At 42.2% G+C, this 14964-nt stretch overlaps 1 protein-coding gene across 1 annotated transcript in view; it reads left to right on the forward strand.

Annotated features, from left to right (window-relative positions):
• Window positions 1-1836: 1836 nt before the first annotated feature.
• DOCK3 (dedicator of cytokinesis 3) overlaps window positions 1837-14964 on the forward strand; it is a gene marked incomplete at its 5' end in the record, with an annotated part of 211656 nt that continues 198528 nt past the window's right edge. The window contains one exon of the mRNA XM_080625333.1: window positions 1837-1873. Within this exon, the coding sequence (XP_080481459.1) occupies window positions 1837-1873 (37 nt within the window). The remainder of the gene's footprint in view (window positions 1874-14964) is intronic.

Below are 14964 nucleotides of genomic sequence, written 5' to 3' on the forward strand. Positions count from 1 at the left end.
TCCAACAGATGCAGCTCAATGACTTTGTCAGGCTTTGTCCCTTCAAAAAGCTATTCCTGCATGCTGTGGGAGTGCCTCAGGAAGGAAAGTAATGAAGCTATTGTAAATACATATGCCTAAATGTGAATATGAATTAAGGTATGACTGAATAAGTTGGTTTTTCTAAATCAATAACGCGCAGCCGTGCTTACTGACTGGCCACTTTCTGTTTGCACTCTGCACAGGAAAGCAAAACCCAGCAGCCCAAAATCAAACAAAGGCGCAGACAGAAAGCTGTCCCCTGCTCCGTGTTGAAACAGAAGTTGAACATGTTAAAAAAATAAATAATGAAGGTTTCCACAGCAACCTAAGTTCTGCGGTGCAAATTGATGACTTTCGCTCTGGTTTATTATATAATGATGGAACAGATAGTCTATAAAAAGTGGTGGGTACAGCTGAAGTTTAGTTACGTTATTGAGAAGTTCAGTGCAATCTGAAAACTTCACCCCAAGCAATTTGCTTGCAAAGGTTTCTGAAAATGCTGTGTCAAAAGTGCTGGTTTGTGCCTTTTAGCTTTGGGAAGGCTCTGACTGGAGCAAAGTCACTTGTCTGGCAGAGCATTTGCAGTGATCAGAATTTCAGTTACAGGAGCAGGTTTGAATTACATGAATCAGCTTTTAATTTGCTGTGAGGAATTCAAGATTGGGTTTAATGGAAAGAGCGAAAGTGAAGGATGAACTCAAGATGAAATCTAAGAACTGTTTCAAATTTTGGATGATTATTCCTTGCACAACCTCTACAGAATTTTGCCAGCTCCTCAGAAGCCTTGGAAATTTACTCTAAAACAATATATTAAATCACAGTATTGGATGAATTTTGATCTAGCAGCTGGTGGTGTCACTAGTTAGGGTGCTGACAGCATGTCCTGATTCTACTCCAATGCCAACCTCAAATGCTGCCACTGTACAGCTAGTAAAATCCATTATTTCTCTTTATTTTTAAGCCTAATAACTCATTAGATAGTTTAAGATGATTGAATTTGAATATCTTTAATTGCTCGAAGTAATTTGGAAAGGTTTCCATGAAAGCAGCAGGTGGACTGCGGGTCTTGTCCTGCTCCGAGGCCTCGGCTGGCAGCAGGAGCATCACCTCCGCGCGGCAGCAGCGCCCGGACCGGCATTCCCTTGGGACAAGGGCATGACCAGGAGCGTTTTATCCCCTTCACCCAGATTGATTCCGGCCTCGGGACCAGCCCCCTCCCCCACCCCCTTCCCTCCGGGCCACGCGCCACCGCCCCCGCGCCTCGCGCCCGCGCGCGCCTCGTGCGGCCGCGCGGGGCGGGGAGCGACGGGGGGGTTGGGGGGGGCCAGTGAGGCTGCGCGAGCCGCGCATGCGTGCCGGGCTCCACCGGGAGAAGCGGGGGGGGCGCGGCAGCCGGAGTCCTTCGGCGGTGGCGACGGCGGCGGCGAGAGCGGCGACGAGGAGGCTGAGGGGCCGCCGAGCTCCGCGGGGCCGCCGCGTCGGCGGGGCGGGAGCCCGCTGGGGCGGCAGGGCCGCGCTAGGAGAGGCGCGGGGCCGGCGGCGAGCGCCCGCTGAGCTCTGAGGGGAGCGGCAGCTGTTGCTGCCTGGGCGGGCGGGGGGCGACCTCCCCCCTCCCCGCCCCCGGCAGCGCCGAAGCGGCCCCTGAGCGCAGCCCCGTCCAGAGCGTGAGGCGCGGGCTGCCGGCTCGGCGGCCGCGGAGCAGCGCCCCCGCGGAGGGGGGGAGCGGGAGCAGCCGCCCCCGCTCCATGAGCGGCCCTCGCCCGCCTCGAACTGACCAGGGGAGCCACGGCCGAGGTCGGCTGCCGCCGCAGCAGCATGTGGAGCCCGACCGAGGAGGAGAAATACGGCGTGGGTAGGTGCTGCCACATCTTCTCCCCCGCCCCGCCGACCCCCCTCCCGCGGCTCTCCGCAGCGGCCGGACCGCGGGGGCTGAGGGCAGGCAGCGGCGGCTGCTTCCCGCCACCCCTCTTCGTCCGCCACTGCTTCTCTGAGGGGCGGTGATGGTCGCCTTAACGGCGCTGCCCCTCCCGCTGCCCCGCAGGTAGAGAGCGGGGAGATGGCGAAGGGGGATGGTGGGCCCCGTCCCCCCTGCTCTGCCCGTGGGGCTCTGGGAGGCTGCTGGGGACAGCGGGGTGGGCTGTGCCCGCCGCCTCCCCTGCCCGCAGAGCCCGGCATCCCGTCAGCGTGTGCTCCGACATGGGCTATCGCCCCGAGTTCTTCCGCCGCGAAGCCACGGGCCGCGAGAAGAAAGTCGACTTTCGGGTCCCGATGGCGTAAATAATCAGAAAACGAGTCGCTGAGCCCTTAATCTACTTAAGCCCGCGATTCCTTTTTTCCTCTCCGTTTTAATCTGCGGTTTGTGGTGATCTTGTTGATGTGGAGTTTCGGGCGAGGGAGCTGCTGTGGCGCGGTGGCATTAGGGGGCGTCGGTGATGCACCTGCTCGGCGGCCGCGGGCCCGGTGCTGCCGGCGGCTCCGTTCGGCCGGGCCGGGCCGCGATGCCCGTGGCGCACTGCGCGCCCTGCCAGCGGCTCCGTGTGCTCCTGGGCACGTTGTGTCGGCATTTTAGGTTGTTGGCGATGAATCAGGTTTTATTGCCACAGCGAATCGCGTTTGCGCCCTTGAGAAAGACCATCGCTGGTGGCGTTAGGTTGGTTTGTTTTGGTAATTTTAGTGTGCAGTAATTTCTGAGGAGAGCAGCAATGTAACACCTCGTGAGGTGGAAGGAGGACACAGGCTGTCCTTAACTTCCCTTCCCTTTATTTTGGTCTAATTTATAAAAAACAACCTTGTTGACATGGATGATAATGCAAGTAGGTGGTGTTTGCCGTCGTTAGTCACCTAAATGCTTCATTAAATTTATATTTCTCAATTGTTCGTACTGATTTTTAAGTTCCACAGTGTGTAGCAGTGGTCAGTTTCTGCGAATATTTAAAGTAAATATCGAAAAAGTTGCTGCAAAGATTTGTGAACGTGGACTGTCAAAGTGGGATTTGGACGGCTCACTTGTGGGCAGTTAATGCCGGTGAATATTCACAGCACGTTTTGAGCAGGTAGTTAACAAACAACGAAATGGATCAGTACTTTTTGTTAGTTTTTTATCTTTTGCAAGAACTATTTAGTTTAGTACCTTTAGCATATTTATAATGAATAGAAGTACAGAATTCACTCTTTTTTTATAAAAACCATACTGTGTTAGATGAGAACCTCTAAGTGTTCTTACCTAAGGGCAATATACACAAGTGGGTTAAAATAATACAAGTCATTACTTACAGTACTGTTGCTATGTCACTGGAAGTCTATAAAGTTAACAAGCTTTGTTATGTCTCAGCCAGATGGATGTTCAGAGAATACAAAGCTTCCAGGCTTGCTTATATCTTACCTATTGGTGAAAGACCATCTTTGTTGTCCTAGTACTGAACTTTCTGGTGTCGTTGTAATAGATACTTCGGAGGAACAGAACATTAATTTTTCAAGTCTTGTTGGTTTCCCTCTGTTGCAGTCACATCATCATTTCTCTTTGCTGTGTTGCAGGGTTTGAGACTCAGTTTTGTTTGTGTTTGGCCTGTGTTCTCAAATAAGAAAACACATATGCTACCTGAATCGAAAAGTAGGTGAGCTAATTGTTTTTACACAGATGCATGCGAGGAAAGGGTAGGAAATCTTCATTCAGGCTGTAAACAAGTCTAGAAGAGGCAGCCGGAAGACAGTGAATGAAAACAAGTGTTAATGAATAGTCTGTAGCCTTGAAAATATTCGTGTGAAGTTGGATTTTCCTTTTCAGACAACACATATATCAGTAGGTCTGAGATAATGGCTAAGTCTGAAGAATTTTGGTGATCTTTGGGCAAGTTTGCTATATTCTTGAGCAGCTTTAATTACTTTTCCTAGCTTGATAAGCCTCCAGAGAGTGAGAATAGATGAAAAATGCTGCTTAGGCCTGGAGTTTACAAGTGGGGAGAGGAGTCTCAGTTGAGAACCAGTATTTCAAAAGTAGATCCGTCATTGCTTGCTGGAGTGGTTGAGTTTGTGCATTTTGGAGAAGCTTGTCTATAGATGGGGTGGGGGAATTTGGGTTGTTTGTTTTGGCTTTTTTTCCTGATGCAAGTTGTACCGATTTCATAAATAAAATAATATTTGCAAAAATAGTTTTCTTGGCATGAGTTCCTGAGTTGTTGGTATGAAGGTTATGCCTTAGGCTTTAGTTGTTTAATTTTGACCACAGTCTATCACAAAAAAGCCCTGTGTGTTGTCTCTGTGCTTTTGTTAAACAATGAAAAATTTTTGATCTGCCTTTGGATTAAGGTAATAGACTTTATGTCCCTGTACATATAAGTTGGGAGGGAAAAAATGAGTTATTTCTGTGGCTGGAATACCACAAAGAGCTTTCAGGTGAAATACAAAGGTACGACGTCTGGGCATCCAGGCCCTGTACTACATACCTGTTCACGTGAATCAAGGAAGTGAAAATATCATACAAAGTATGATTTTCTCTTTGAAAATAAATTGCAGTCTGTGTCATCTTCTTATCTACGTAGTTGGCTCAGAGATGTTGATTTATGGAAATTGTTCCTTCAGAAAGACACCACATTCCCTCTCTCAACACGTGGGTACAGAAGGGCTTTGTATTCTACAGTGGCTTTCAAAGAGTTTAAGCCAAAGACATTTCTTAACCTGCTTGCTGGAGTCCCTTCACAGATGCCCCTTTACATGCTCTTGACTTTGCACATGCACTTGACTGCAAGAGCCCAGGTTAAATTTATTGATGTGGATGTCTGGTGGTGCATTCTGAAGTTCTCTTTTCTTGTCTAGCTGTGATTGAAAGAAGCTTTCAGTGCTTACAGTTGTAGACTGCGATTGTATTGCCCAATTCTTATGCAAGTCATTGTATACTTCTGCAACAAAGATATTAAAGGATTACTCAGGATATTTATAAATAAATAATTAAACTGAACACTCCTGTAACAACATTGAAGTTCTTTGCTTGTAGTTCTCAGCTACTATAGCAACTACCTGGTAGCTGTTGTGCATAATTCCCTTCTGTTCTATTTAGAAATACTTCTGTTCAGTGGCTCCAATCCTAACTACACTTTTAGAACTTCAGACTCTGTTGAAAGGCAAACAGGTTTTCCACAGAGGCTGAAGATGACCAGTTATGAAAACAATGAGTGAGATTTCTAAACTGGTTACTGAAGATAAGCTAGCTCTCTAGCCCTCTAGTGTTTTAGTGTTCTTAAAGCAGTCTCTGTCTCTGAGAAAGTATTTACTAAAGTGATCTGATTAGTTACATTAGTCTTCTAAAGCAAGTATTAAATAATAATGAATTAAAAGAAAAAGCAGAGAGAACTCTTTAGTAAATAACTGCTAATTAAAATTTGGCAGATGTGTGAGAGCTGATTATGTATTTCATTAGACTGTCAGTTTATGCTGCTTTAGTTTTGTGCAAGGAGCACGTTTAGGTTATTCACAAGCAAGTGTGGGGTGTTTGTTTTAAATGTAGCTAATCCTGTACTTTGTGTGGCAGACCATATTAAGTAAATATGTGGAGAAGAAGGAAAACCTGCCTGCATAAGCAGCATTTACTTCTAGTTTATTCAAAGAATTGATGTTAAAATCTGGTAATCGTATCACTTAAAATGAATTTTTATCCTTGTTTTCACCACTTTATTGGTAGCAATAAAAAACAAATACATAAGCATGAATACATATAACTAATAGCAACTGTGCCTTGCTCCTACTAAGAAAAAATGTAACATTGCAATGTCCTAGTTACAGTTCTGTGCTGCAGCTTTTGCTTTTTGATCACTATCTTGAGTTTTGATTTATTTTTCTTCCCCTCTCACTAAATTTTGACTTGCACACTTCCCAACTCATATTTGTGTTTGGAAAAACAGGACTGCAGAACTTCTACCCTGTTCCTACCTGTTCACATGGAAGGCAGCTGCTAAACAAGGAAGTGCTTTGCATTGATTGATACTGCAGTTTCTCTGTACTACTGAAGCAGTTTGTTATAGGTTTAAAATGAAAAGTTTCAGAGAGAGATAAAAAAAGTCCCTCCCTGTATTAGGCAAAACCCCATCTTCAGTAATCTGGGAAGTGACATCAATCATTGCAGCTGGGTTCTGTGTTATGGGACGTATATTGTCTTTCACCTTCGCTTTTGTCCCCTATTGCCAGAAACTGTACTTGTCTGGCAGCAGGAGGGAGGTGACTAAGGATATGCTTTGGTGAGCTGTCCTGGAACCAAAGCTACGTGGAGGGATTTACTTGTAAACCTGTGCAGCGGTGTTTTGGGAGGTGGTGGCAATACCTGGGGGCTTGCTCATTAATCAGGAAAACCAGATGATCTGTGGGCTTTGCCCCTAAGGGCCTTTTTTTACCCTTAGGGCTTCAGAATGAACAAAAGAGTTTGTCAAGCAGGGGTCATAAAGGAAATGTATATGTGTTATTTGGCTGAATGAGAAATGAATCACACCTTGAAATGTCTCTGGAAAAGAGCAACTCCCAAGATGCACCCAACTGGAGACTTTCAGCATAGACAGGAAAGTTTAGTGAGGTTTAGTAATGTAGTGGGTAATTTTAGTTTCAGTCTATCATAAATCTGTATTTCTGTTGTTGAGATATAACTTGGAGATTAAATATACTGTTTTGTGGGAAGAGATTAATATATTTTGGCTCATTTATCCTAGAAAAGACTAGCCAAAAGACAGCGTGGTTACTCTTATGAATACTGGGTCTACAGAAGTGAATGAGAATTAATCTGTAAGGTATTACTGGTTTGAGATAATCTAAGTATCAGTTGTCCACAAATACATGTACAGTAGAAATTAGTGCAAACTTTCTAAATACAGGAGGAATGAGGCTGAGAAACAGCTTTTCAACTTGCTTGCAAAGACAAGGAATGATGTGTGTATTTAGCAGTTTATCGTGTGGTTTGCATGGGAATATGGGCATGATCTTAGAGTAAGAAGTGATAGTATCGCAATATGGGGTTTAATGTTTGATGCTTTGATGGTTGTGAGAACAATTTTATCCATTTATTTGTAGTTAAGCCATATTACATATTCAGTTAAGACCTTGAAGACTTCAGCTGCTTGACAGTAGGAGAGCAAAAGTGGTTCCTCTCTGACCTTACCCACAGTGCAGAATTAATTTTATGTTCATACCAGTTTCCTAAGGTTGGAAGTCCAAGTGTTCAGGCTTTTTGTCTGAACATTTGGACTCCGTAACAATGCCTCTTATCTGGTGATGAGAGACACTTATGTTGAGAATTGGCTGTCTTGGGCATACATTTCTTACTGACTTAATGAAAATCGATGGCTGGGCAGGAAAGAAAACTTGCTACAGTAAGTGTGGATAGTAGTGCAGATAAGCAGCTACTGACTTGGTGAAAAGAATGGATAATAAAGTTCTGTGAGGGCTCTTCCTGATGCAACTTTTTTGATTGTTTGCTGGAGAATGTGAAGTGGAACTCTTAATGTGGAGGGGGGCTCTATAGACAGGAGTGCTCAAGAACAGGACTGGGAATAGTGAAAGATTGAAAGTCCAGTGGTTCTGTGTTTGGTTTGTCATGGAACCGTGAGAGAAATGGAGTGAATATGAATATTCATTGGTAGGGAACCAGTTATTTTTCTTTCCTTTTTAATGCAGCAGGTGTCAGTTACAATTAAAAACATGGTCTATGACAGCATGCCTTGAGTGTTTGTGGTTCTTGGGAAATTTGGGTCATTATTTCGTGTTACTTATTTGTATGCGTTGGGTTTAAATTCATTGTCAAGTCTGTAGTGCAGGAAGGGAGATTCTTCAGTGTGAAATTAGCGTGAAAAATTTGAAGTTGTTTCTCTTTTCAATAATTTAAGGCATAGGAATTTGGTGTGTGAGTGTGGGGTGATGATGGTGCAGGTTGTGGTTTGCACTTGTATGTAGGAGGAAGAGAAGAAAGATGCTATTTTTACTAATCCTTCTAAAGGCAGGTTTCTTAGTTTACAGTCAATAGCTCAGCTGGACTTGAGTCTCGCTGTCTTTCAAAGCCCTTCTTCTCAGCAGTTCTGTACTTAAAAAGTCAGACTCCAGTATAAACATCAGGGAAACATGTCAACTATGGCCAGAACTTGTGATCTAGAAAATTCTCTACCAGGTATTTGATGGCCTTTAAAAGACCACAGAAAGGGAATAATTGGGAATGAAGAAGAGTTCTTTGTCTTCATGTGCACAACAACATGTAGGTACACAAGCTTTTTTGATTAATACTCTAATTATTTGGAGCATAGCTCATATGTGGAGGAGCTGTAAATGCCTGATGACCTCCAGCAAGCAGAGTTATCAGTGGCCATACGCATTTCATAGCTTTGTTCTCTTGAGAAATGGGAGCTCTTTTTAGATGTGGCGGTGAAAACTGACCAAAGAATGAAAAGTCTTTGGAAGATTATTCAGCTGTTAAAGAGCCTGATGCAACTTTCTCCTGCTTCAGAGCAATTTTGTTGATTTGTGTAGTGAATTAAGTTTATTGTGTTCTTCTCTCAGCTGTGATACTCATGAAGAGGCTAAGGGAAGCATACAGTAGGTTCTTGGTTCAAAACCAGTTGCAACTGACAGCAGTCTTTTCACTGATTATTTTTAAGCTATGAATCAGCCTTAATATCAGTTCTTTTTAATTTTCTTTGTTGTTTCAAAATCTATATGATCACTGAACCTCAAGGCGAAGAGATGAAATATCTCACTCAAGTGACTGATGTTAAAATCAAACTTGCATTCAGATTTTTGCGTGTCAAAATGAATGTTATGATCTCTTCTGAGATCCTGAAAGCATCTCCTAAGGTTTTTTAGCTGTAATTCCTTCCTCTTAGACATATCTTAGTGTTTGTTTAAACAAGTCTTTTTAGTAAAAATTTCCTGAGGGTATTAGGAAGACTGGTAACTGTGGGTTTGAGCAGACCAAGTGCTGTCCAGTGTAGTTGTGAAGTGATTACTTACTACAAAGATAAGACCCCACTTTAGCGTTTGGCTACATTGTCATTTCTTGAGTGTCTGGATATTAGGCCTTAAGTAAAGCTTATGAAGTGGTGCCAGCTAATTCTTGGTGATTAAAAGCAGGTCATCATTCTGCTTTCAGAGGTAAGCTGATACCACTTACTCTCTGAAACAACAATGAAAGGTTTGTCTAGGTATTATAAGGAAGTTTATGCACTTAAACACTGTAAGTGTTGGCAGTAGGTAGTTGATGGAGTGGTGCATTGTTTTATTTTCTTTGTTTTGAAGATAGCACCCAGAATGCTAGTGTGTAGTTCACTGAGCTTTGGCAGGTGATTTACTGTTCCAGAATGCTCTTGTTTCTGTGTATTTGAACAGCAGAGGCCTTCTCTTCCCTCTGGTTATGTTATGAATGAGATGTTTATGCCAGCTGTTAATGTGGAGTACCTGCCCTTTCAGTCTTCCTCTTGATAAATGAGGCCTTGCGTACATGTCAGAGGAACCAGAAGAACTGTTAAACAGAAGCCTGCTGAAAGACATGTATAACTTTTTACTGGCATGTTTGGGTATTGGGTTGTCTACAGTCCTTTTTCTTGCTGGGGTGTGTGGTCTACCAAAACGAGTTGTAAGGAAGTAGAAAACCTTTTATAGGAGACTATCACAGACAGTGTTAATAATCTTTGTGAGAAGCAGTACGTATGTTTCCAATAACTTCGTCTGGATCTGGGAGGATAGGAGGAGATGTTTCTATTTCACCCATCTCCTCCTTTGTGGAGAAAACGCCTATGGAAATGCTTGTGTCAAGTTGCCCACTTTACCAATGCACATGTTCTCATTTATGTAAGTTTATGTATATAATATACATATTGTACAAAATGAAGCTGTATCTACCTTTGCACCTGGCATGAAGAGAGTGAGCAGGTGAATCATCTACGTACCCATGTTTTTGTTTAAAGGCTGCATTTACTGTCTCTTCCTCTGGCAATGACTCATTAGTACGGGAAGAGCTGGCCCTGGGCACAGAGAGACCAGCTCTGTAAGCTGATGTGCTTGGACCTGCTGTCTGCTGACCACGCAGCTCAGCATCCGCTTGGAACAGCTTGTGCTCTGCTGTCACTAGTACTCCTCATCGCCTTGTCATGCGTGCAGTAATCTGCAGCTATCCATTCTGCCCACTTGCTGTTCTGTTTCAGCCTATCTGAGTATGTTGATCTGATTAGAATTATGATCAAAGTTGCTCTATGTTTTGGGTTGACGTTTTGGTATGTGGTTTGGGTGGAATTTTTTTCCCTTTCTGATAAGTATACGGTTATCTCTGTGGTCCAAGGGTTTTACACCAAGGAAGACTGCTTCTGAAGCATTGGTCTTGCAGAAACAGCTACTCTTTTGACTGTGGAAGTGGGGTAGAAAATAGGCTTCTCTCTCTAAATTTATGTATCACAGCGGGGCCCTAAACTTCTGGTTTTGGGTTGTTCTAGGGTTCTTTTCAGTTCTGGAGTGACTACATTTTGGGTTGCTGACACAAGGCAGTCATCTTCTTTAATAATGAAGGAAAAAAATTATTTCAACCTGGGTGGAGGATGCAATAAGAGAAAAAAGATTTTCCCAATGTTTCAGTTGATGCTGACAACATTAAATAATGTATGTTTGCTTAAGACAAGATTAGAAGAGGTAAAAATTCTTTAGGTCTCATGGAAAAAAAACCCAGCATCTTCAGTTATGTCAGGCAATTACTTCATTTTTTTTTGTATTTTAGTAGCAAATAGTTTAGCAAAAGGGCCAATGTTCTTGTGTGGGGGTTGAAAGGTTTTTTAGGAGTCTTCTAAGCTGTCTTGAGATGTCCACAAATGTTCTTGTGTGATAGACAAGCACGTATAGGCTAAAACACAGTTTTCAACTAAGATGCAGGAGCTGGTATTCTAATAAATATACCTTTATAAATCTGCCCTATTCTTCCCTTTCTCCTTCTCCTCATTTACTGACCATAAATGTCAAGGTAACTTTAGCATGTTATGAACTTACTTAACAGTTAGACAGGAGGACTGAAAGTCTTATGATGTAGTCAGTATAAAATGGGATGGTATATAAAATGCTGTGGGATAATACCTATATTTTTGCATATGTGAATGTGAGTCAGTGGTGCTCTCTTATAGCTAGCTGTATACTAGGCTGCATTCCTGTATGACCAGGATGTTGATGGAAGTTATCATTTCCTTCTTTGGGGAGTCACTCCTGGGGCCTCATCTAGAGCACTGTATCTCACAGTATGAGGGGTGAGGTTAAGAAATGGTTAGGAGGCTGGAGCAAATGATGAGAGAGGAATGTCTGCAAGGTCTAGGGTGGTAAGACCTGTAGAAGAGGAGGATAAGAAGGGGTCTAGTTTGTGGTTACCTACCTTTTGTGGAGTTATGGAGAAGACAGAGCCAAACATTTCTGCACAGTGAAAGGAGGAGCAGTGTTGGTGAAATAAAGTAACGGACATCAATTTCCACAATGCATATGGTACAGCACTGGAGCAGGTTGCTAGAGAGGTGCTGCAGTCTTCAACCTCCAGGATATTCAAAACTTGACTGGTTTCTCACTTTATTTCCTAGTGTTCAGCAGTAAAGTGCAGCCATTTCTGGCTCACATTTGCATTCTGTGGAATGCAACAGTGGAGAATGACTCCACACTCCTCTATGCAAAGGGTGGTATAGTCAGTGTTTTTCTTTTCTTTGGTACTGGAAAGAGGGAGAAGGGTTTCAGAAACTGAAACATCCTTTGTCTCTGCTTAAAAGGGAGAAAAAGCAACTGCTGCATTTACTTCCCACAGAGAGGGAATGAGGTATGGGCAAGGGACTTTGGTGCTGCCAGAGTGGAAGTTGAATGAACTGATACAGATTTACAGGAGGGGATGAGTAACTAGGATGGATGCCTACAAAGCTAGAAGCTCAAAATCAGTCCGTTAATATAGGTAAAGATAGTGGACATGGCTGTGGGCTTTTGGTCTGTTCCTTCAGTTCTACCTGATGCCACCAGGATGTGCAAAACTATTTTAAACAGCTCATGATTTTCCAACCTAATCTCTATTTTTACCTCGGAGGGTAGAGGAAGGATGCTAGCAATAATTCACTTTGCTTGTGAATGATCACCTTCTTCTCAGGCATCTGTTTCTTTTTTACATGAATATTTTCATAGTGATGGCATGACTCAGTAGAAAGAGGCGGTGTTGCTAGGCAGCACTTTGAGCACTTTGCAGATGCCATGTGATGGCAGTAAGCTGCCTTGTAATAATCCATTGGTGGCAGTATTCCTGGCTGAGGTTCTGTACTGCACAAAGAAGCATCTCTGACAGGAGCAGATGCTGCCTAGCAACTGCCACTGCTCCCTAACCAACCTGAAATACCTTCACTTAATTGTAGTGTAATTTTGGTAATACACAGAACCTAAAGTGTAACAGAGTGCTGAAGTATATTTTTCTTCCTCAAGGTTTTGCATGAAAGTTCATTCAGACCATTAATAAGGTCAAAAAATTCTTTAGCCCTCTTCTAAATCATGTCTTTTGTTTAATCCCTACTCTTCAATTGTAATGTTTGGATGGCTTTTAATCAGCTTTTGATAATCTTTTTTTTGTATGTGTGTGTATTACATTAGTGCTGGCAATTCCAATCGGATTAGAGCACTGTTCTGTCTCACATGTACCCATATACTCTGTAAGAAATGCCCCTTGCTGCAAAAACCTTGTGTTTTTTTTGGGTAGTTAATTGAGTATGTACTGTCCTTCATACCTAAATTCTTCATATTGTCCATCTTGCTTAAATAGCAGAACGTTTTAGAAGTCTGGGGTTTGTTCCCTCTTTCCTTTGTAAGCATACTCGCTGAATGTGGCCTGAACTTGCAAATAAAATAATTTTGGGCAAATAATTGAAACTCGCACCCACAATTAATCATTTAAATACTTGGAAGCTATACTGGGAAGGTCAAAACATTCTTCTAGGTATTTGTAGAATAAAATGAAAATGCTTTAATTTTAATTTCCTTGTGGTTCTGCTTCCTTGTCAAATATCATCAGAGTCTAACTGTGCAATTCATGAGGCTGCCAGCTTTAATCAGGCACTTCCACAAAAAATTAATTATATTGGCCTTTAATTTGTTATTAGAATGTGGAGAATTTTTTTCCTTCATAAATTATCTTTGTCTTTTAAATTATTAAACCCACAATTTTCTGTTTGAAAGAACTACCACTTTGTGTTGGGAAAAGGTTGGTAGTTCTGAGGGGCTGAGACTGGAAGGTATGTGGTGGTTTGGAAAGTATGAATTCTTTGCTGCCTGTAGGCATGATCGTGCAACACAGTTGCCTTAGAGAAAGGTAAAGCTAAATCTTGACTCTGGCTGTCTTTTCCTCTGCATGGTAACTTCTGTCAATGTTAGGTTTTTTCCTTGTGCGGTTACATTGCTGTGGCTTAGAGGCTTTGCCTTGTCTGCCAGATCTAGACACAAATAATGAGCATCTGTCACCCTTCTTGGAAAAGAAATTATTAAGAAAAGGTAGTTTGGAAGATTCTAAACCCATAAAAACTGTGTAGAGGAAGAATAGAAATTGATTGATCACTTGGTTTTAATACAAATCCTAGAGGCATTGGTGATACTAGATCCCAAGAACTAAAAACTGCTTTCTATATGATGCGGAAGTGAAGCTTGGAGTTCTGGGGTGATGTTGATATGGTTCAAGAATACGTGGCTGGCTCTGTAGAAGAAGCAGTATAGAAAGTGCTATTAAATACATATATAAAATTAATACTAATAAAACCTACTTTAGGAAGTCTCAGTCCACGGATGACTCAAGCTGGGGAAAGCTACATCCTTGCCCTAATCTAACACCCTTCCTGCACCTCCCGTTTTAGCCTCTGTTAAGGAAAAGGTATAGGATGTAAAGCCACCTTACCTGCTTCAGTGACTCTTACATTATGTTGCATGGAGCCTTAATTATCATCTGGGTATTACAGGGAAGAAAACAATCTTATTCAGCTGTTAAGACTATCTTATACTGCTTGATACTAGATATTTTTAATAGATGGATTAATACAAAATCCACATTTTAAGGGAAGAAACATCCTCATCATAACATTAATTTATTAGTCTGAAGTAATTACATTATTTTCTTAAAGTTTAATCAATATTAATCAATCTTAGGCTCAGGGATTGACTTATCCCATCTTAACTAGTAATAGTGAGAATGACTAGTAGTTAAATATGAGGTTTTTTATAAGGACTGTGCCATTTAAGAGTTTGTTATTTGTGTTTACCCAAAGTAAAAATGAACACCAAACTCTCGGCTGGTGTGATGAGAATTGTGAGTTTAAAATATGGTTATGTGTTACAAAGCATAAATTACACCATCAGAAAACTTTGACATTTGTAGCATAAAACACAATTCAGTATCTGCTGACTGTGATCATGAATTGGTAGGGTATGGAATTAAGTAATCTGGGTATAGAGCAACACAACTGCAGCTGTGCTTCTCCCATGCAATACCCTTGCCAATTCGTTCTGAAATTAATTTGGTCAAAGATATACTTAGGACTTGATCAGTGCAGTGCCTGAATAACTGCAGGCTGAGTGTCGTACAAAGCATTTACAGAAATTAAATGGCAGGCTTTAATCTGAAATGCTTGTTCTGCGAGTGCCAGCTAAAAATATTGCAAGTTACCAGAATTTTAATAAGACTGATAATAATAATGAGTTGATGTCCTGGGTTCAGCTGTAGCAGTTATTTTTCTCCTTCTTTGTAGCTGCTGCAGTGCTGTGTAGCTGAACCTAGGACAGCTGTGAACTGGAAAATACTGTCACAAAGGCCAAGGGCATGTGTACTTTGAAGCCAGTAATAAGTAAATAGAGATTTGTTGAAAGTTTGCAAAGTGATGATTGTTACAGTGGAAGGAGTTTAGGAACTTTTTGTTGTCACATTATGCAACTAAAAAAGGCCCAGTGAAA

Source organism: Psittacula echo (genome assembly GCF_963264785.1).
Source record: "Psittacula echo genome assembly, chromosome: 9".
Taxonomy (NCBI): domain Eukaryota; kingdom Metazoa; phylum Chordata; class Aves; order Psittaciformes; family Psittacidae; genus Psittacula; species Psittacula echo.